Source organism: Neophocaena asiaeorientalis, unplaced genomic scaffold, assembly GCF_003031525.2.
Source record: "Neophocaena asiaeorientalis asiaeorientalis breed wild unplaced genomic scaffold, Neophocaena_asiaeorientalis_V1.1 scaffold40, whole genome shotgun sequence".
NCBI lineage: Eukaryota > Metazoa > Chordata > Mammalia > Artiodactyla > Phocoenidae > Neophocaena > Neophocaena asiaeorientalis.
This window is the reverse complement of record NW_020185335.1, coordinates 10,338,793-10,358,792: the sequence shown is the minus strand read 5'-3', so window position 1 is coordinate 10,358,792 and position 20,000 is coordinate 10,338,793. Positions and strand designations below refer to the sequence as shown.

General features: G+C 41.7%; 1 protein-coding gene across 1 annotated transcript in view; it reads right to left on the bottom strand.

Annotated features, from left to right (window-relative positions):
* The window catches only part of CDH13 (cadherin 13), a 991,194-nt gene that overhangs the window by 774,269 nt on the left and 196,925 nt on the right, over window positions 1–20,000 (bottom strand). The window contains exon 2 of the mRNA XM_024735819.1: window positions 2,406–2,517. Coding sequence (XP_024591587.1) covers window positions 2,406–2,517 — 112 coding nt within the window. The remainder of the gene's footprint in view (window positions 1–2,405; window positions 2,518–20,000) is intronic.

Genomic DNA, 20,000 nt, shown 5'->3' with positions numbered 1-20,000 from the left:
CAAGGTAATGTTACTAACCTGGTTTCTTTTAGCCTCTGTTATTACCTAGATCGTCAGCTTATATTTACACATCACTGAACTATCCCTAACCATTTTCTGGATCTTGGTAGTGGCCTCAAATATCTCTAAGTATTTTTAAACATTCTGGTTCTGCTTGATTCTTTCCAGTTTTCATCCAGATGTTAGCCTTGTGACAATATGGCCTTCATTCTGAGAGGTCACACCACTCATTGGTTTCTTGGCTAATCACATTTTTCAGAGATAGAAAGGTCTTGTGTTGGACCATAAAGAAATGCGTGAAAGAAACTGAGAATGAGAGGGGAGGGAGGCAGGGAGACTTAAAATGTTAGTTGGTTAGGGGGAAAAGTCCGTTCAAAATTTTGTGCTTTTTATTTCCTCTTCCATGTGGAATAGAGCAAAATACATTGCTACTGCTTCTGGAAATCCAGATTTCCCAGACAGTATTCAATAGACATTCTCAAGTCTGTGAAAACTTTCTTCTTCATTTAGGCACAATTAACCTTATTCTCAGAGTTATACTCACGACAACCTATGTTCACTGCTTTGAGATGAACTGAAAAGTATCAAACCAAATCTGCTCTTTGTATGTTTTTCCCTAGTAATATACACGGACCCACAGTTTCACTGAGAAGGGGGCTAATCAGATTTTGCTGATCCAACAATTCACATACAAATTCACATATAAATTTTTAAATATCCTCCATCCCTATACCACTGACTTTTCCTGAACGTGCTATCATTGATAATCAACCTAGTTCCATTTAGCATTTACTAGCTTACACAGAATCAACAGCCATAACCCACTAAATTACTTAGGGGATTAAAAAAAAAAACAAACTACACAGACACACACAAAACTGTGATATTGGAATGTACAGGATGGTCTAGTTTAAATGAAAAAGGTCCCTCAAAGTATGATTGTTTCCAGCTTCTCAGAGGTGAATTAAAAGCTGTTTGGTGTCGTGAAGATTACAGAAGCCATCACATTTATGGGTCTGCTTTGCATACCAAGTCTATTAATAATTTCCATACCCAGGGTGGCTTCACATTTCCACACAGGTTAATATAGATGCCATTTGGGAACTGCTTGGAGGAAAAGAGAAAAAACGAGAAAAGGAGAAGAGAAGAGAGGAGATGATGCAGACGAGAGGAGACGAGAGCCAGAAAAATGGTATCTTAAACCAAGTTCCGTTTAAAATATAGTGACTCTGATAAATAGAAGAATCAAAAGACAAATGAGAGTTCGTGATGGCCTGACCCAGGAGTCACACTCAGGGATCAGATTAACATGAAATCACACACTGGAATTCACTTATTGTGCCAGTCCTGCACCTTGTCATTATAGACTCTAATTATTGAAATGATTTCATAGACATAATTGCATCAAGATGTGCATGGGCTTCACCTTGGAGGGCTCCCTTGATGCTCAACATTGTATCTTCATTACTGTGTTCCTTTCAACTCTTAAAATGTGCTCCAGCCTCCCAGAACAATCCAATCGAACAGGCTGAGTTTTCTTTTCCCCCTTTTCTTTAAACATGCCAACCACATAGCACAGGAATGAAGGAATGTAGTTATCCTGAAAGGCAGACCTGGGACCATAAGGGCAAATGTACAGTTACCTTCCCTAAAGGGACCATAGAGCATCTGACCAAATTAAACCATTGTTTTCATATCCTTCTTTCCCAAATGTTAAAGAATGGTGCTCAAGAACCTACAATTAAAAGCTTATTTGTCTACCATCAATTTTAAATTCATTGTGCTAAAACTAAGCTTGTTATACATTTAGCAATGCATTCCATGCCCTCATAAAGATAAAACAATATAACACTGGCATTAAAAATAGGAAGAGATTATAACCACAGATCTGAGCTGAGCATATTTTGAGGACATTAATTGGATTTGGGGGGATTTGAGTTTAGAGTAGCCAGTAGAGGTTTCAAATCTTTCAGAAAACTATCTTATTAGCATTAAGAATAAGAGTTTAAATTCCTATGCCTAAAACTTCCCAGAAGCTAACATCCTGTTCTCACCATTATTTTGATCCAATGCTATGTATGAGATAGAACAGTAATCCACAGGAAGGCAATGGTCTGTTCTCAGGATCTGCCCAGAGGAAATGGACTTCATACATTGGAGGCTTGGTGGTCCCCTTTCCTGGGAGCAGTCAGGAAATGCTTATCGGTGATAAAATACTAAAAAGAGACACACACCACTCTATTCACCTCTAAGCTGACAAAGCCCTAATTCAAGACCTTCCACCCTGGGTCAAGCAGTGACATAAGAAAAATGATCAGAAAACAGTTTAGGGAATACCGTATCCTGAGTCACATTCTTAGACATCGGTGAATAGGCCAAAAGCGTCGTCAAGTGACATTGCTTACAGTTTAGAATCGCCTGGTCCTCGATGAATTCAGCTGGCTGGTTGATATGGAACAATTTCTGCTGAAATCCAGGAGTGCAGTCCAAATCTTCTGCAGATGTTATCAGCAGCACCTGAGAAAAACGAAGCCATCAATATTTTAACGGCGGCTTATACGTTTGCCCTGCTAACTTTTACCAAATCTGTGACTTTTAGAAACGAGCTGAGGTTTTAATTTCATTTCCCAAATTAAGAGGTAAGTTGATACCTCTCCTGTGGCTGCCAACCATTCGTTTTGGCAATGAGATTTGGAAAACACGCAAATGGGAACAGCTGCTGCAGTGTCCATTAAGTTGTAGTTAAAGAAATAACTTCCTCAGATTTTTACACCTGCTAAGAATCTCACCATGCTTTCCACGTGTGAAATTTCATTACAGAAACTGTCAATTTCATATGATGCCTGAGCTAAAACCAACTTCACTTTCATAGATGCAAAGGAACACGGTCATCGACAAAGAGGAGGAAAACGGAACTATTCCATTGGAAGTTACTTCTAACAAGAATCCAGGGCCCCATAGACCTTCACAGTCCAAGATGGTGGTCACGAGCCACAGGTGACTACTGAGCCCTTGAAATGTAGCTGGGCTGAAACTGTCAGTAGAAAAATACATGTTGGATTTTGAAGACTATATACTGCAAAGAAAAATAAAGTAAAATATATAATTAATAATTTTTATAGGATGCCATGTTGAAATGCTACTTTACAGATTGGACTAAATAGATCCACTATTAAAATTAATTTACCCCTTTCTTTGGACTTTAGCGTGTTTGGCTACTAGGAAATGTAAATTTTACAATTGCTTCTGAAGGCTCAGCTTTGTCTTTGCAAATCCTTGGGGCACTTCATCCAGAAGTTAAAAATTTAGGTTATATGTTTTGGAACATAAAAGTTATGTTAAAACACTCTTGGACAAGGGGTAATGAAGTAAGGTAAGAAATGGTCATAGGCTTAGTAGGCAAAGACCATAAGCAGTGTGAAGTTAGAGATTACCTCTTTTTCCCCATTTTTATACCGAGCACCTACCACATAGACTGGCACAGAGAAGACGCTCCACAATACTTACAATACAATGATTGCTAATATTTTTCAGCCTTCGCTGTACGGCAAGCACTGTCCTAGGTTTGTTGTATGCATTATCTCCTTCAATCTCCACAACAGCGCTGTGGTGTACTTAGCATGTTATAAGACACATTTTACTGACAAGGGGCCTGACATTCTAGAGGGGCTAACAGTCTTGCCCCGAATCACACAGTTAGGATGGGTGGAGTCAGGATCTGAATCCAGGTTTAAATGTTCTCTGATTTTGACAGAGCTCCGCCTACACCCTTCAGGGGAGAATTTGTATTTTCTTGTCTGGGAATTTCTCTGAAACCTGTGGGAGGCTGCTTTACCTGAGTATGGCACCAGCAGGCAGTGTTTGGAAATTCACACCCCCAAGACCATCACCATAACTGATGAAAACTGCTGTGTGAATACCCCAGCCCTCAGGTGAGATAACGCAGAGGCAAGTGTTCCGTCTCCCACTTGGACTTAAGCAACAGTTGTCCACGGTGGTCTCTGGCTTGATAACTCACCGTCCATTAGCTGCTTTCTCTTCTTTGGCTCATTTACTCATCCCCTGTTGGTATTTTTCTGACATCACCCTCCAAATAAAACTATTTGCACTCAAATCTTTGACTCAGTGTCTGCTTATTGGGAAACTAAACTTTGATCCCAGAATGCAAACTCTTTTTTTTTTTAACTTTTTATTTTGTATTTGAGTCTAGCTGATTAATGTTGTGGTAGTTTCAGGTACACAGCAAAGTGACTCAGCCATACCAGAATGCAAACTGTTAACCAGTGCACACAGGCTGTTGAAGAAAACTCATTATCATCCCCACCGGTGATCTCAAAGGAGTGTACAAAAGGTTGGAAGCTGTGGAACCAGGGCTTCTCTCTAAATATCAGCTCTCTGAAATGCACTGAACCCAAGGAACAAGAGCAAGAATCAATCTCCCAAGGTTCACCATGTGGCCAGCCTGAGAAACATCAGAGGAACTGAAATAGGAGAGTCATCACCCTGACAGACATCATCCTTCTAAAATCAAAGGGGGGAAGGATACTATAGTCGCATATTTGAGCACTTCTGTGTGTAAAACTTTCCCTTGCCTTGACAGCAGGCTCTGAGTAGATCACGTCTAAGGCAATCATAACGCTGACATCCCAAGTGGTGCACACAGAAAACGCAGATTCAGGACTCAGAATCATTTGCTGGCAATTATGCAAGCAGAAAATCTATAACTGGCCAACGTTAATTCAGTCAAACATCAAGTTGTCAAGGGTTGCCTCCAGGCACCTTATGCCTACAATTATACGTTAACCTTATAATCAGCTAATTCTTCCCTCAAACCCCAGACCAGTAAACCAGTCATTCCCGAGGAACTAAGGCAGACGACATTTCTCCAGGGATCCTGAGCTAAGAATCCAAGATTGACTGAGAGGACAGGTGAGTGGAATTCCTGGTGCTTATCTCTCTGTGGCTTAGTCTCTGTCCTGGCCTCTTGGCAGGTTCTACTCAGGATTCCTCTGGAATCATGAAGGAAAAATAAACCGTTTCTAACTGCAGATGCTCAGGGAGGGTGAGAGTGGTGGGAGAACTCCCAGAGGCTCAAGGTTTTTTTGGGTTTTTTTTGCAAATTCTTGGGTCACTTTATCCACCAGGCAAAATTCAGGTTAAAGGCTTTGTAATACGAACACACAGCACTCTCCTGGGCAAGTGTGACTTAGCAAGGTAAGAACTAGTCAAATAATTCATTCACTCTCTCCTCCCTGTGTCCATTCATTCACTTATTCCCAAACATTTATTAAACTCCTGGGATTCAGTGAGCACTTTGCTAGGTGTTGTCCTGGAGCTTATGGAGAAGCCCTATAACACAGTCATTAAAAGAGTGAATTCCAGAGTTGTTTGACTTCGTTCATTCTTGGCTCTGCCCTTTACTGACTGGGGCTATCTGGCATTTTTTTCCCCAGCCACTCTGGTCTCAGTTTTCTCATGTAGAGAAATATGGAAAACAAGATGTGCATTGAGGGTGGCCATGGGGGGTTCAAAGGAATGATACATATAAAGCAATTAGAATAGAGCTGCACAGGATAAGCAGTCAGGAGTGTTAACTGTTATTATGGACTATAAAAGGTGAGAGGCATGAACAAATCATCATTTAACTAATTGATTAACTAAAATTTAACTTGAAAGGAAATCACGGCTCTCTTCAGGAGCATGTAAAAGCTGGGAGTCGGGAGTCGAACTTCATCTAGAGGAATCAAGGAAAGCAAACCCACTGAAGGGGCATTTCTGCTTTGATCTCAAAGATGAGTCAGAATTAGCTGGATAAATGGAGAGGAATACAGAGTGGTCTGTTTAACCAGTACACACTTTGCTTTCACGTGAATTTACGCCTCTCTGGATTTCATGCAGCAGATCTCTGAAACGACAAAACTGCGTTTAAAAAAGAATCCAGGGGCTTCCCTGGTGGCGCAGCGGTTGAGAGTCCGCCTGCCGATGCAGGGGTCACGGGTTCGTGCCCCCGTCCGCGAAGATCCCACATGCCGCGGAGCGGCTGGGCCCGTGAGCCATGGCCGCTGAGCCTGCGCGTCCGGAGCCTGTGCTCCGCAACGCGAGAGGCCACAACAGTGAGATACCTGCGTCCCGAAAAAACAACAACAAAAAACACAGACTAATTTACGGCTCCCCAAAAGCTGAATGTCTGGCTGAGCACTAGTGGTAGAGCGTTCGAGTTACTGCTATTACCCCTTGATTTTTGTAGCAGATTTCAAATAGTATTCAGCTATGAGCTTGCCATGGCTTCAAATTCAATAGCACTGAGTTTGGTGGTGGGATATGCAGAGGCATCCCTCACTGGTCTAAGATGAGCACTCAGACATGACTCCAGAATTAGGCAGCCCCTTCTCCAATATCATTACATGTCACTCTTATAAATATGATACCTGGACATGCTTTTCCCCAAACTCTCTTTAACATTTCCAGAATATATGCTATGAGCAACATTCCAAATGCAACTTTAATGCTATGGCAGTAATGGTCTTCCTACATGGTTCTTTTGTTCATTTATGCATTAGTTTGCACTTCATAAACAATCGGCAACCGATACACCTTTGAAAGCTCAGCAATGATCAAGTTTTATGATCACCAAAGGATTTCTATTACGTGAAAATTACAATCAGCCTGCTTATGAAGGCAGATTCACGTTCAGACAGACTGTAAGCACAGGACAGAGCCACAATGCTTCTGTATGAATCCCAGTTTACCAGCTGCCATTTACTAACTGTAACCCTCTGTATCTCAGTTTCCTCAGATAGAGTCTTATATGTTGTCATGAGGATTAAGTGAGTTAACTATTGTAAAGAGCTTTGCACGGTACTGGACACATAATAATTGCTCAATAAATGTTTGCTATTATTATTTTTACCATTATTATTTCTATGTATTATGTTTAAATCAATATACAGGATTCACTCATATTCCCAGGGTAGACATTGACAAATATCATCAAAATATTACTTTTGTTGCTACTATAAAATTGTTCAATGGATAGACTATGCTCAGAAATATCAGAGGGAAACAGTAGGGATCTGAATCAGGTAAAAGATAAGCAGAGAATGTGCACCTTGGGGTCAGCTGCATAGTAAGCACATCAGGGCCTACTGTGGACTGACTTGAGCTGCTTTTGCAGGACACTGAGCCTCCTTTAAAATGACAGCTCAGGGACTTCCCTGGTGGTCCAGTGGTTGAGATTCCACGCTCCCAGCGCAGGGGGCCCGGGTTTGATCCCTGGTCAGGGAACTGGATCCTGCATGCCACAGCTGAGGATCTCGTAGGCTGCAATAAAGACCCCACATGCCGCAAGAAAGACCCCGTGTGCCACAACAAAGATCCTGCGTGCCGCAACTAGGACCCAGCGCAGCCAAATAAATAAATCGATATTAAAAAATAAAATGACAAATCAGGGCTCTGTCCTCTATGTACGAGCCCCTGCCCTAAGCTTACGTACGGATGGCAAATTCTGACAACACACTCTTCATACCTGCTTCTCTTCTTAGCTTCCATTTCCGTGCTGCTGTTCAGAGCCTTCTCTTTTAAAAAGAAAGAGTTTATGTTTATCCTCACAGGTGCTGATTCAAGAGCATAGCCAACTTTGGAGTTTGCTTCCAGAAAAATCATTTTTTTCTGCCCCAGACTGCAGGTTGCCAACTGGCAGCATAAGGGATGGATCGGGCCAGCAGATGTGGTTGGTTCAGCCAGAGAAGTCTGCCATAAAAGTAAAATTATCATGTTCTATCGAGCACACCTCTCTGAGCTATCCTTGCCTGCACGACTCCCTACGTTACTGCTCCCCGGCACTCAACTTAGTTACACCCTAGTCTGGCCCTCTAGGCATATGAGTTTGCAACCCCTGCTTTAGACTTTGGAAATAAGCTTTTCAGGCAAAGAACTCTCCTTGTTATGAGTATCTAGTTACTTCTCATAATAGTACCCACAGCTATGTGCTCCTGGCTCTCTTGCAGTAGTTTTGGTCATGTGACTAAGCACTGGCAACAAACGGAGGGTGGAAGGATTTTCACCGCTATTCCTGGCCCCCGAAGTGCCCTCTTTTACCCAGCTCGGAAAATAGGATAGAAGGACTTCCAAGGTGGTGGAGTCATCCAACAGAACGATCCGAGAAAGCAGTCACTGCTTAGAGGACAAGCACCTGGGAGAGATGCCCAGCAAGGAAACTCCACCTGCAGCCTGTGGTCCCTGAGATCTGGGGTTGTTTGTTACACTTGGCTGACTATGCACTAAACCTGGAAGGCATAAGGGCAGAGGGTTTTCTATATGACAGCATCACAGACGGTGCTAGAGGCCAGAGAGAAACAGAAGAACTGAAGAAAAGCTTAACACAAACGGCCATAAATAAAAACAGAGAAAGTTACTGCCACAAGTAATTATATCAGCAGGCTGTGAACAAGCTCAGATCTCATCCTCTCTTAAGTCAGCTTCAAAATGGTATTTTCCAAATGAACTCGCTAGTGTCTCCTGGCCCCTTGTTGTTTTCCTTTCATTGACTCACTCACTTTTTGCTATTAGGGTAGATGGGCACTTACTTTACCCTTGCCACAAAACACCTCCGGTTTACTCTTGTCAAAGTCAGTCCAGTGGAATCAGTTTGGAGGGGCTTACACTGGCAGAGAAGAAAGGCTACTATCTCTGATTTGCAGGATATAAAAATGTTACAGCAATGTATTTGATTGATTCTTTATCCTGCCAGGGACCAAAAACCCCGAGTCCTGGAAGGGTTTATAAAGGCACACCGCCTACAGGGAAAGCACAGAGAAAAGAAGCACTTCAAAGACACACACGTACACACACACACACCTGCAGGCGCACATATTGATATGTTCACTGTAAGTGTCAGTTCATGTCATCCACGCTCCCTGAGTCTGACCTCCTTGAAATATTCCTGGTGTTTTACAGCCTCCGGACACAGAACACCTGCCACCTTCTTGGCCATTAATGCACGACACTTAGAAATGATTTTGTAATTCTTGGGGAGATAAAGGGTTCTGTTGTTGACTTCATACACAGTTTGAGACCAACATTCTAGACTTATTTCTAATTGAATGATACTCAGTATCTTTTCCTCAAATTATTAAAAGGGAAGATGCATATAACTGGAAAAGCATGGGACAAGAAGCCAAAACTAATCTGAGCCTGAATTCTGGCTATGTGGCCATTTCCCTGACTTTTGGCAAATTACTTAAACTTGAACAGCCTCTGTGTTTTCTTTAAATGAGCATAACACCACCTATGCATACAGTTGCTGGGGGACTTTAATGAGATAATGTAAAAAGAAAGACTATATGGTAGACAGAATAATGGTCCCCAACAGATGCCCTCAGTCTAATCCCTGGGACCCGTGAATATGTCACACTAAATGAAAAGGAGAATTAAGGTTGAAAATCACCTGACCTTAAAATAGAGTGATTATCCTAGATTAGATGGACCCCATGTAATCACAAGGATCCTTGCAAATGGAAGAAAGCACTGAAGACTTAGAGAAAGAGATGTGACAATGAAAGCCAGGTCATAGTGATGTCATGTGAGAAGGACTCAACCTGCCATTGCTGGCCTTGAAGGCAGAGAAAGGGGCCACCAGACTAGGAATGCAAGAGACGAGAAGCTGGAAAAGGTACCAAAAAATGGATTTTCCCCTGGAACCTCAAGAAGGAATACAGCCCTGCTGACACCTGGATTTTGCTCAATTAGACTTCTGACCTTCAAAACTGTAAGATAATCCATAGTGCTGTTTTACATTGCTAAGCATGTGGTATGTTGTTACAGCAGCCACAGGACACTCATATGGTTACCACAGTGCTGGCCCCACAGTAGACACTCAGAAAATATTGGTTCCCTTTACTTGATTTTTCAAGATATAATTTGAGCAAACCAATGGAGAGGGAGAAACAGAGGAGGGAAAGAGGAAGGTGGAGTGGAGGGAAACTGAGAGAGGGAGGAAAAGAGGGAAGGTGAAAAAAGAGTCAGGAGATTGGTTCAAGATGGCGGAGTAGAAGGACGTGCTCTAACTCCCTCTTGCTAGAGCACCAGAATCACAACTAACTGCTGAACAATCATCGACAGGAAGACAATGGAACTCACCAAAAAAGATACCCCACATCCAAAGACAAAGGAGAAGCCACAATGAGACAGAAGGAGGGGCACGATCTCAGTAAAATCAAATCCCATAACCACTGGGTGGGTGACTAACAAACTAGAAAATAATTATACCACAGAAGTCCACCCACTGGAGTGAAGGTTCTAAGCCCCATGTCAGGCTTCCCAACCTGGGGGTCCGGCAATGGGAGGAGGAATTCCCAGGGAAACAGACTTTGAAGGCTGGCGGGATTTGCTTCCAGGACTTCGACAGGACTGGGGGAGACAGAGCCTCCACTCTTGGAGGGCACACACAAAGTACTGTGCGCACCACGACCCAGGGGAAGGAGCAGTGATCCCATAGGACACTGAACAAGACCTGCCTACTAGTGTTGGAGAGACTCCTGCAGAGGTGGAGGGTGGCTCTTGCTGAGACACACAGTAATCAAATTGAAAAAATTAAAGACAAAAAAATATTATTAAAAGCAACAAGGGAAAAATGACAAATAACATACAAGGGAACTCCCATAAGGTTAATAGCTGATTTCTCAGCAGAAACTCTACAAGCCAGAAGGGAGTGGCACGATATATTTAAACTGATGAAAGGGAAGAATGTACAACCAAAATTACTCTACTTGGCAAGGATCTCAATCAGATTCGACGGAGAAATCAAAAGCTTTACAGACAAGCAGAAGCTAAGAGAATTCAGCACCACTCATAAAGATCAGATCAGAAATAAATGAAATAGAAATGAAGGAAATGATAGCAAAGATCAATGAAACTAAAAGCTGGTTCTTTGAGAATATAAAGACAATTGATAAACGATTAGCCAGACTCATCAAGAAAAAAAAGGGAGAAGACTCAAATCAATAGAATTAGAAGTGAAAAAGGTGAAGTGACAACTGACACTGCAGAAATACAAATGATTATGAGAGTGAATCCAACAGCACATTAAAAGGATCATACACCAAGATCAAGTGGGGTTTATCCCAGGAATGCAAGGATTCTTCAATATATGGAAATCAATCAATGTGACACACCATATTAACAACTTGAAGGATAAAAACCATACGATTATCTCAAAAGATACAGAAAAAGCTTTTGACAAAATTCGACACCATTTACGATAAAAACCCTCCAAAATGTAGGCATAGAGGGAACTTACCTCAACATAATAAAGGCCACATATATGATAGAAGGTGTGGTACATATACACAATGGAATATTACTCAGCCATAAAAAGGATTGAAATTGGGTCATTTGTAGAGATGCTGATGGGCCTAGAGACTGTCATACAGAGTGAAGCAAGTCAGAAAGAGAAAAACAAATATTGTATATTAACGTATATATGTGGAATCTAGAAAAATGGTACAGATGAACTGGTTTGCAAGGCAGAAACAGAGACACAGATGTAGAGAACAAACGTATGGACACCAAGAGGGGAAAGCAGGGCGTGGGTTGCGAGGGTGGTGGTGGGATGAATTGGGAGATTGGGATTGAAATATACACACTAATATGTATAAAATAGGTAACTAATAAGAATCTCCTATATAAAAATAAATAAATAAAATTGAAAAAAAAAAAAAGAGAGACATGACTTTGGAACCCTTGGACGAGGCCATCAGAAAGTCATGATGTACAAATAATGCCTCCATGCTCCATTCCTGAGCATAAATAGGCATAGTCTCTCTTCTTTTGTCTTAGCAACTGTTCCTTTGAAAGGACGGGGTGAGTGTTTGGATCTGCTGTTATGACAGAATGGTTGGGTTCATTTTTTTTCGTTAATTCCCTTAATCAAAATTTAAAGTTTCTATTATCTTCCAGGCCCTGGGCTAGATGCCAGAGATGAAGAAATAAACAAAGCCCTTGATAAACTCATTATCTAGAAGGAAAGGCAGACACACAGGCATATAATATAAAATATAATATAAAACTTTCTATTGAGAATTAGGAAGCAGTTCAAAGCAAAGATTCTTGAACTAGTCTACCTGGGTTCAGATCCCAATTTTACCAAGTAGTTGCTGTGTGGCCCTGGGCACATTACTTAACGTCTCTGTGTTTTAGTTTCCTCCTTTGTACGATACAGCCATTAATTGTGTCTATTCTCATTGATTGTGAGATTCAATAAGTTAACATAAATCAAAAGGTTTAGGACAGGAACAGGCTCATAATAGGTGCTACATGCTACCTATTGTTGTTATTATTTGCATTAATACAGAGGAATAGGTATTAAGTGTTATGAAAATACAGAATAGAGAAGAGCACACTCTTTGGATTAGAATGGGAAACGGGACCACGTCACAGATCAGGCCATATTGGAAAGATGATTGATATTTTTAAAGTGGCAAAGTATAGGAAAGAAAGTTCCATGCAGGGATCAGGTAAATGCAAACACTAAGGCATGCCAGTTGAAGAAAGAGAGAGCAATTTCTGAGGGATAACAAGATCTGGGTTGTTTTCAAGATTATTTGAAAGTGTTTTGTTGTCTAAAATAGGATTGAATTGACCAGACATGTCCTCCTTGAGTCTGGCTAAACAGGCTAAAACAGAGCCAAAACTTGTTCACTCAATGAAGTCACGATTTTTGTCACAATAGAATTATTTTTTCACTCTTAAGATTCCAGGATTAATCAACTAGACAGTGGACATTTTTTAAAGAAAAATAGTGTTTTGTAAAAATTTAAGTTAATGAAAAATTAGGAAGACTTGCTTTGTTGGCTCTTAGTAGAAACTAGAGGCTGTACCTGCCCTAGAATTGATGGTGTTTGTGTCTATGAAATTTTGGTAATTAAATCAGTGCTGCTAAATGTCAGTTAAGACCTGCATCCCCTAAGTCAATAAAGGAGTCCTTATGTGAGGTAATCTTGGGTGAGGCTTAGCAGCCCCAGGAAATTCAGTTGAGCAAATATGAAATACCTACCGTGTGCCAGGACTAGAAGACTTGTTTGGTCTACATATAAAACCCTAATTCTATGGAGTCTTATTAAAGGAGTACTCACTTACAGGACTTATAAGGACTTACTTATAGGAGCCTTACTAAAGGAATAGGTCTGGGATTTTAGGATTCAGCTCAATAGACGATCAGTGCCTGAATCCATCACCTTGGCCAACCTCTAATCTCAGTCACTACAGTTCCCCAAGGGCTCAGACTTGCCCTGCAGAGTATCCTCAACCTTTTCACATTCTGTTCGGTGGCTTGCTCCTACACTACAGGTTACAGTGAGACTGAGCAGAGTTGGGAAATTCAAAGGAGTTAAGGCTCCCAGCACAGACTTCAATGTTGGCCTTGATGCTGGGAAGTGGCGGCTGGTTAAATGCCCCACTCTGCCTTCTTCCAGACCTAGTCCTCTGAGAGACATTTGAGTGCCACCGAGAGGTCCCAGTGGGTTGAGCCCTTGTTGTCCACAGCAGTGACATCAATGATACCTTGTTACATTGGCTCTCTCCCTCCTCCCCTGCATCCCCCTCCTGCCCCTCACTCCTGCTTCCTCGGTCCCCTGCCAATGGAAACTACCTGTATCTAGTCCTTTGTCTTAGGCTCTCAAGGGAACACAACATAAGACAAGCCCCAGGTATTAGTTACATATTGCTGCTGTAACAAATTACTACATTCTTAGTGGCTTAAACATACTTTATTACCTTATAGTTCTGGGTATCAGAAGCCTAAAATGGGTCCACAGGCTGTGTCCCTTCAGCAGGCTCCTGTTTCCTTTCTGTCTCTAACTCTGATATGCCATCTACATCCTCTAGCTCATGGCCTCCTTTCTCCATCTTCAGAGCTGGGAGCATAGCATCTTCTAATCTCTTTGTCTCTCTTTTTGCATCATCATATTGCCTTCTGTTTCTAACTGACTCCTCCCACATCCCTTTTATAAGGATGGTTGTGATTACATCAGGGTCACCTGGGTAATCGAGGTAACAGTCACATGTTCTGGGAATTAGAACCTGAGGACCAGGGGACCATTTTCAGCTTACTACCACTCATGAAAAACTTACATAAGGGAAGGAAAGGTGTATATATAATACAATTATATAAATATTTATATATTTATTTATGGCTATTATTCTGTCATGAGAAACAAAGAAAGCAATCCTGCCGTTTTTGACAGCACGGATGGAACTTGAGGGCATTATGCTAAGTGAAATAAGCCAGACAGAGGAAGACAAATACTGCATGGTATCCCATATATCTGGAATCTAAAAAAAAAAATAAACAAACAAAAGTCAAACTCATAGAGTCAGAGAGTAGAAAAGTAGTTGTGAGAGGCTTGAGTGTGGGGAAAATAGAGATTGGTAAAAGGATACGAACTTTCAGATATAAGATGAATAAGGTGTGAGGTGACTATGGTTGGTAGTACTGTGTTGTATGGTTGAGGTTTGCTGTGAGGCTGGAACTCAGATGTTTTCACAAAAAAAAAACAAAAACGAAGGGATAGATATGTGAGATGATGGATGTATTAACTAACTAGATGGGGGAATCCTTCTCAATGTACAATATATGTGTGTCAGGTCACCATGACGTATTCTTTAAAGAGCTTATAATTTTGTTTATCAATTATACCTCAATAAAGCTGAAATTAAAAATAAAAAAGAAAAGCAAAAATATCCAAGAGGCTGTCGTTCCACAATTCCCCACATTCCTGGCAATATTTGCCTGTGAAATCAAGAAAATCTAAATGGATACCTTACTGATGGTCAATAGTTATATATCCAGGCCTGATGTTGTGTCAATTTAACAACTAACTATGACCTTTTCTTGCTTAGAAATAATTATCAGATCCTGCCTGGCCTTGCTGTGAAGTGGAACATTTTATTCTAACTGTGCAACTCTCAACACTTTCTTCTCTGCCAGACATTAGACAAGATGTCAGATTTGTCATCATACTGGAAGGCTTTTATTAATTATCTTTCAGAGGCAAAGTCCTTTTTGTAATTTATTTTTTCACACCAGGAAAATTCTTCTATTGAACTAAATGTCTATCTTGTTAAATTGGTTTTTTACTGCTAAAGTTCCTTGCTTTGAAAAGTTCCAGAAGAAAAGAAATAAACCCAGCAAAAACTGGTGGTAAGGTCAAGCAAGAATTGATTGTGTTAAGTAGAACACCTCATATCCTTCCTCAGCATAGAGTGTAATATGCATCTCTCTTTAAAATCTAACTGCCTAATTAAGGTACAGTTAAGAGAAAAATTTCTCCACATTGTTATTTGCCTGAATCAGAAGGAATTTAAATGACTGCTCTTTACATGCCAATTAATCATATTCTGAAGGACTCATTCATTGATGTAAGTAACATTTATTGAGTGCCTATTATGTGTCAGTGCCAAAAGAGACAAAAATTAGTAAGATAAGGCCCCTACTGTCTAGGAACACAGAGCACAATTGGAAAGATTGATATGTAAATACCTACTTTTAAAACACAATTAAAAGTATAAGAATGGAGTAAGTAATCTAGTAGAAAAAGTCAAAAAAAGGACAAAACTCAATGTTGGTCGGTGTGAATAACGTCACTAGAGAAACCACTGTCCTAGACATCAGTTTGGTTGACTGTGCCTGTATACCCTTACCTTTTAAACAGAAGAAGATGCACAGTGGGGAGGACCAGGAATGATGGTAATCCTTGAATTCCCTCTTCAGTGCTGCTATTACAATTGCTCATAAGGACTCAGATGTCTCAAGATGGAGACATGAAAAAATTCCCGATGATGAAAAAATCCCTAAAGTCTTGGAAAACAACTTTATTTTTATATTTGTAATAAACTTATTTAATTTATTTATTTTTGGCTGCGCTGGGTCTTCGTTGCTGCGTGCAGGCTTTCTCTAGTTGTGGCAAGCGGGGGCTACTCTTCGTTGCGGTGCACGGGCTTCTCATTGCAGTGGCTTCCCTTGTTGCGAAGCACAGGCTCTAGGTGCGCAGGCTTCAGGAGTTGTGGCATGTGGGCTCAGCAGTTGTGGCTCACAGGCTCTAGAGCGCAGGCTCAGTAGCTGTGGTGCAGGGGCTTAGTTGCTCCGCGGCATATGGGATCTTCCCAGACTAGGGCTCGAACCCGTGTTCCCTGCATTGGCAGGTGGATTCTTAACCACTGTTCCACCAGGGAAGCCTCACAATTTTATTTTTAAAAGGCAAGAATTCTTGAGAAGATAGAAACTAGAAAATAATTTAAGAAGCAATTTTTTTCTGCTTTATATTTCCAGAACAGCAAGTAAGATAATAATATAATATCTAAGTGGAACACAATGTGGTCTCAGATTTCAAGGGAGAAAAAAATAGAGGGAGACCTTCCAGCAGTGAGGAACACCCAGAATAATTCTGGCAAGTGTTTAACGACCAGCTCTCCAAGAAAGAAATGCCTTGATTTGTAACACTTGCCAGTTTCCATGGTGTAAATACTCCCATTATGGCCCATTTCAAGCTACCGACGTGAAGTCGCTAGATGCAGAGCGGGGAAGAGATGCGTGCACAGTTGGCTCCTATGAGCTGAGCAGCTCCAGCCCAGCACTGGGTGTGCCAGTTCCTAATCCTGGGTCATCTGGGCCAAGAATTTGCCTGGACTCTTGCAGGGCCTTTATGAGCATGACCCACCATGACACCAAGTAGAGCTTCCCTCCTTCCCAGGGTTACATTTTATAATCCAGGATGGGGTTACATTACACATCAAAACAGCCCGGAAAACTGTCACTAATGGAGCAAAATGGCCCACCATAATTTGGTTTTACAGTAAGAGAAGATGCAACGAATCCTTGATCCCTGACCTTGTGTTATTTAAATATTGTTTTTGATGTTTTATCCAGAGTCCTAGCTCAAATGATCAGAGATAATCCTGCCTTCTGACATAATTAGGGAGCTGCTGCTTTGCTAAGCTGGGAATAATCAATATGACCTTGAAAGTTTGTCTATAGTACCATACTGATGTTCAGAACACACACAAGGCAGCCACACTGGTGTCTCCCTAGATACTCAAACATCAGCTACAGACTTTGTTCCAAGGACAAACAGGCTCTAACAGAGAGGGTGCAAATTATGCTGGCCAGCAGGCCACGTATGGCCACTATATCTGTTAGATGGCCTTTAGTTCATGGATTAATTGCTAACATTTAAATATCAAGGATTTTCACTAAGTACGTGGGTTTGAGACAGCACTGGGATTGGAGTCAAACAGAACAACACTCCCCCCATGATAAGGATATCGCCCTGATGGGCAGAATTTCCTCTCCAGATGACCACCGTCCATGCCTCTCTTTATTTGCCCCCAGCAACAAATAACACCTGCCTTTTATTTTCCTAGTTGTGCTCTTAGTTTTCCTAAATTAAATTTAAAAGTGATTTTTCGTTCGCATTTGTGTCTTATATAGATTTTTCTTACACCCAGGCCTCTTCCTTCTTGACCTCCCCGAGCACCCGAGCTTCCCTTTTTCATCCACTAATATTCCTAGGAAAAGGGTCTCCCTTGAATGTGTTGCAGAGAACTCACCCGTGTTTCAGTGAAACTAAAACCACCTTAAAAGCGTCTCCAGTATTCTCCTCTTGGAACTGCTTCCATATTTACTGTCTTCTGTATTCTGGGGAGCTGAGTCAGCCTGGCCCATTACTCAAGTTCATGTTTTTTCAGAGCATCAGACCCTTCCTCTTAGCCCGCTTGTTCAAAGGCAACAACATTTTAGGGCAATAAAAGTGGCTTACTGCTGGTTTCCGAAGACCGAGGACATCCCCTCCCTCGGCTTCATTGCAATGGCAAATGACCCCCCTCCTCTCTGATCTCTACAACAAGTAGGAAGAATCTTCAACCTGCTTCTCACTAAAAGCAAACAAAAAAGGCATACCTAGATACAAATATACTAAGTCCCCAACCCCCTCCCTCATTATTGTTACTGCATTAAATTTAGGTGTGGATGAGCCAGTTTCTTCTTCCCATCAAGCAAACATTCATCAGGTTTTGAACTGAGAAGAAAGAACATAGCTGAGCTGAAAAGTTTGAAAAGGACGGTAGGTTTTTTTTCTCATGCCTATTTGAGTCCAGAAGTTCAATTATCTGAAATTTCATAAGTCAGTCCTTAGGATATTTTCAACTCAAGCTAGATTAATGCAATAGTCAAAGTTTCTGCTAATCCTACTGCTCTTTCAGAGTAAGTTTGAATCTTCTAATGGAAAAATAGTACATCTCCCCAGTAGTCAAATTTGGAGGAGAAGCAATCTTCTTCAAAAATTACACAGTGTAAAATGTGATCATATGAAGGTATCCACACTAGGCTGGGAGACTACACTAGATAGTCAGACATCAGCTACAGACTTTAGTCTAAGGGCAAATGAGCAAGTAAGCAAAGGTGCAGAAGCCCCATCTGAACACTCTGTTAAATGGCCAGCAAGGCCAGCATCTAAGTGGGAGGTGCTGAGAGCCAGAACTCAGGCAGTGGGAAAGGACTGGGGAGGAGGGAGAGCTGGGTCTCAGCTATCGCCCTGGTTTCCCTGGGACTGTTTGGGATCTAGCCCATAAAGTCCCGTCTCCCAGGAAACGCCTCAGTCCCAGGTATCCTAGCCCCAGAAGGAAAGTGACATCATACTCAAATTGAGCCATTTAAGGAGAGAAAGATGTAGGAACTAGCAAACGGATGGGCAGGGTTGGGGAGAAGGAACTCAGGGCACAGGGAAGCATCCCAGTAAGAGTAGGGCACATTTACCTCATCTAAGCCTGAAGTTCTAGGAGAGGAGATGGTTTCCAGACCCAACAAAGAGAGCTACATAGAGGGGGCTCCCTGTGACCCCCAGTAGAGGGACACTGCAGACTGCAGAAACTTCCTCTCCTCCCTGCTTCTAAGTTCTTGTCCTAGTCCCCCAGTGGCTCAAGAATTGATTGGCAAATCATAGCCCACAGGCCAAATTCAGCCCACTGCCTGTTCCTGTCAATAAAGTACTGGAACACAGACAGGCTCATAGATCTATGTGTTGTCATGTCTGCTTTCACACAACAACACAGAGTTGCTCTCTAGGAAAAAGTTTGCAGACTCCTCGGCTAAGGCCCTGGAAGCCAGAGGTCCGGGGACCTCCACATGGAGCAGAGGGCAAGGTGCAGAAGGGCAAGGAGTGGGCCTGAAGGGGCCAGTGAAGCTACTCAGCGCACTCCTCCCCCGTGATATCAATCACAAAACTGGAGAACTACTGGGAGAATCTAGGCCAAAAAGCTGAAAACAGAGGCATCCACAATTACCCTGAGTGTGAACAAAGCCATGAGCTTCTCAAGCAGCTGTCCATGAACCAGTCCTTTCCGAATTAGGCTACTGCAGAGAAGGTATCATTGTGGAAAGACGGGATTTGAAAAGCCCAGAGGCACTCAGCCTCTTCACAATATTATTTGTGTGAGTTTTCTGTAAGTTCAATATTTTTAAAAAAACTTTTTTTTTTTCAAAATCCAAAGAAAATACTGTAAGTTAGTAAACAGGATGTAGGGGTTTACTTCATTCTTTGGAATAAGAGCAATTAAATATTTCACAATGATTCTCAGTATCCATGTGACAAATATTAATTGAGCACTTACTACCTGCCAGTCCTGTACTAGATACTGGAGACAACATAGCACGCAGGACAGATGTGTTTTTTCTGCCCTCATGGAACTTAATTCTAGTGTAGGAGATACTAATGAACAAGTAAAAAATAAGCACAGAGGATAATTTCAGAGTGGCAAATTCTACAGAGGAATGAAAGCTGAATGACGTGGTGGGGAGAAGGACAGTAGGTGGCATAGAAAAGCAACTTTGATGAGGAGAATGATGAGGATTTCGTCTCGCCAAGCTGGGGGAAGATCATTTGAGGTGGAGACAGCAGCAAGCGCAAAGGCAAGGCTTGGTGCAGGGATACGCCCAATGATGCAAGGAAGGC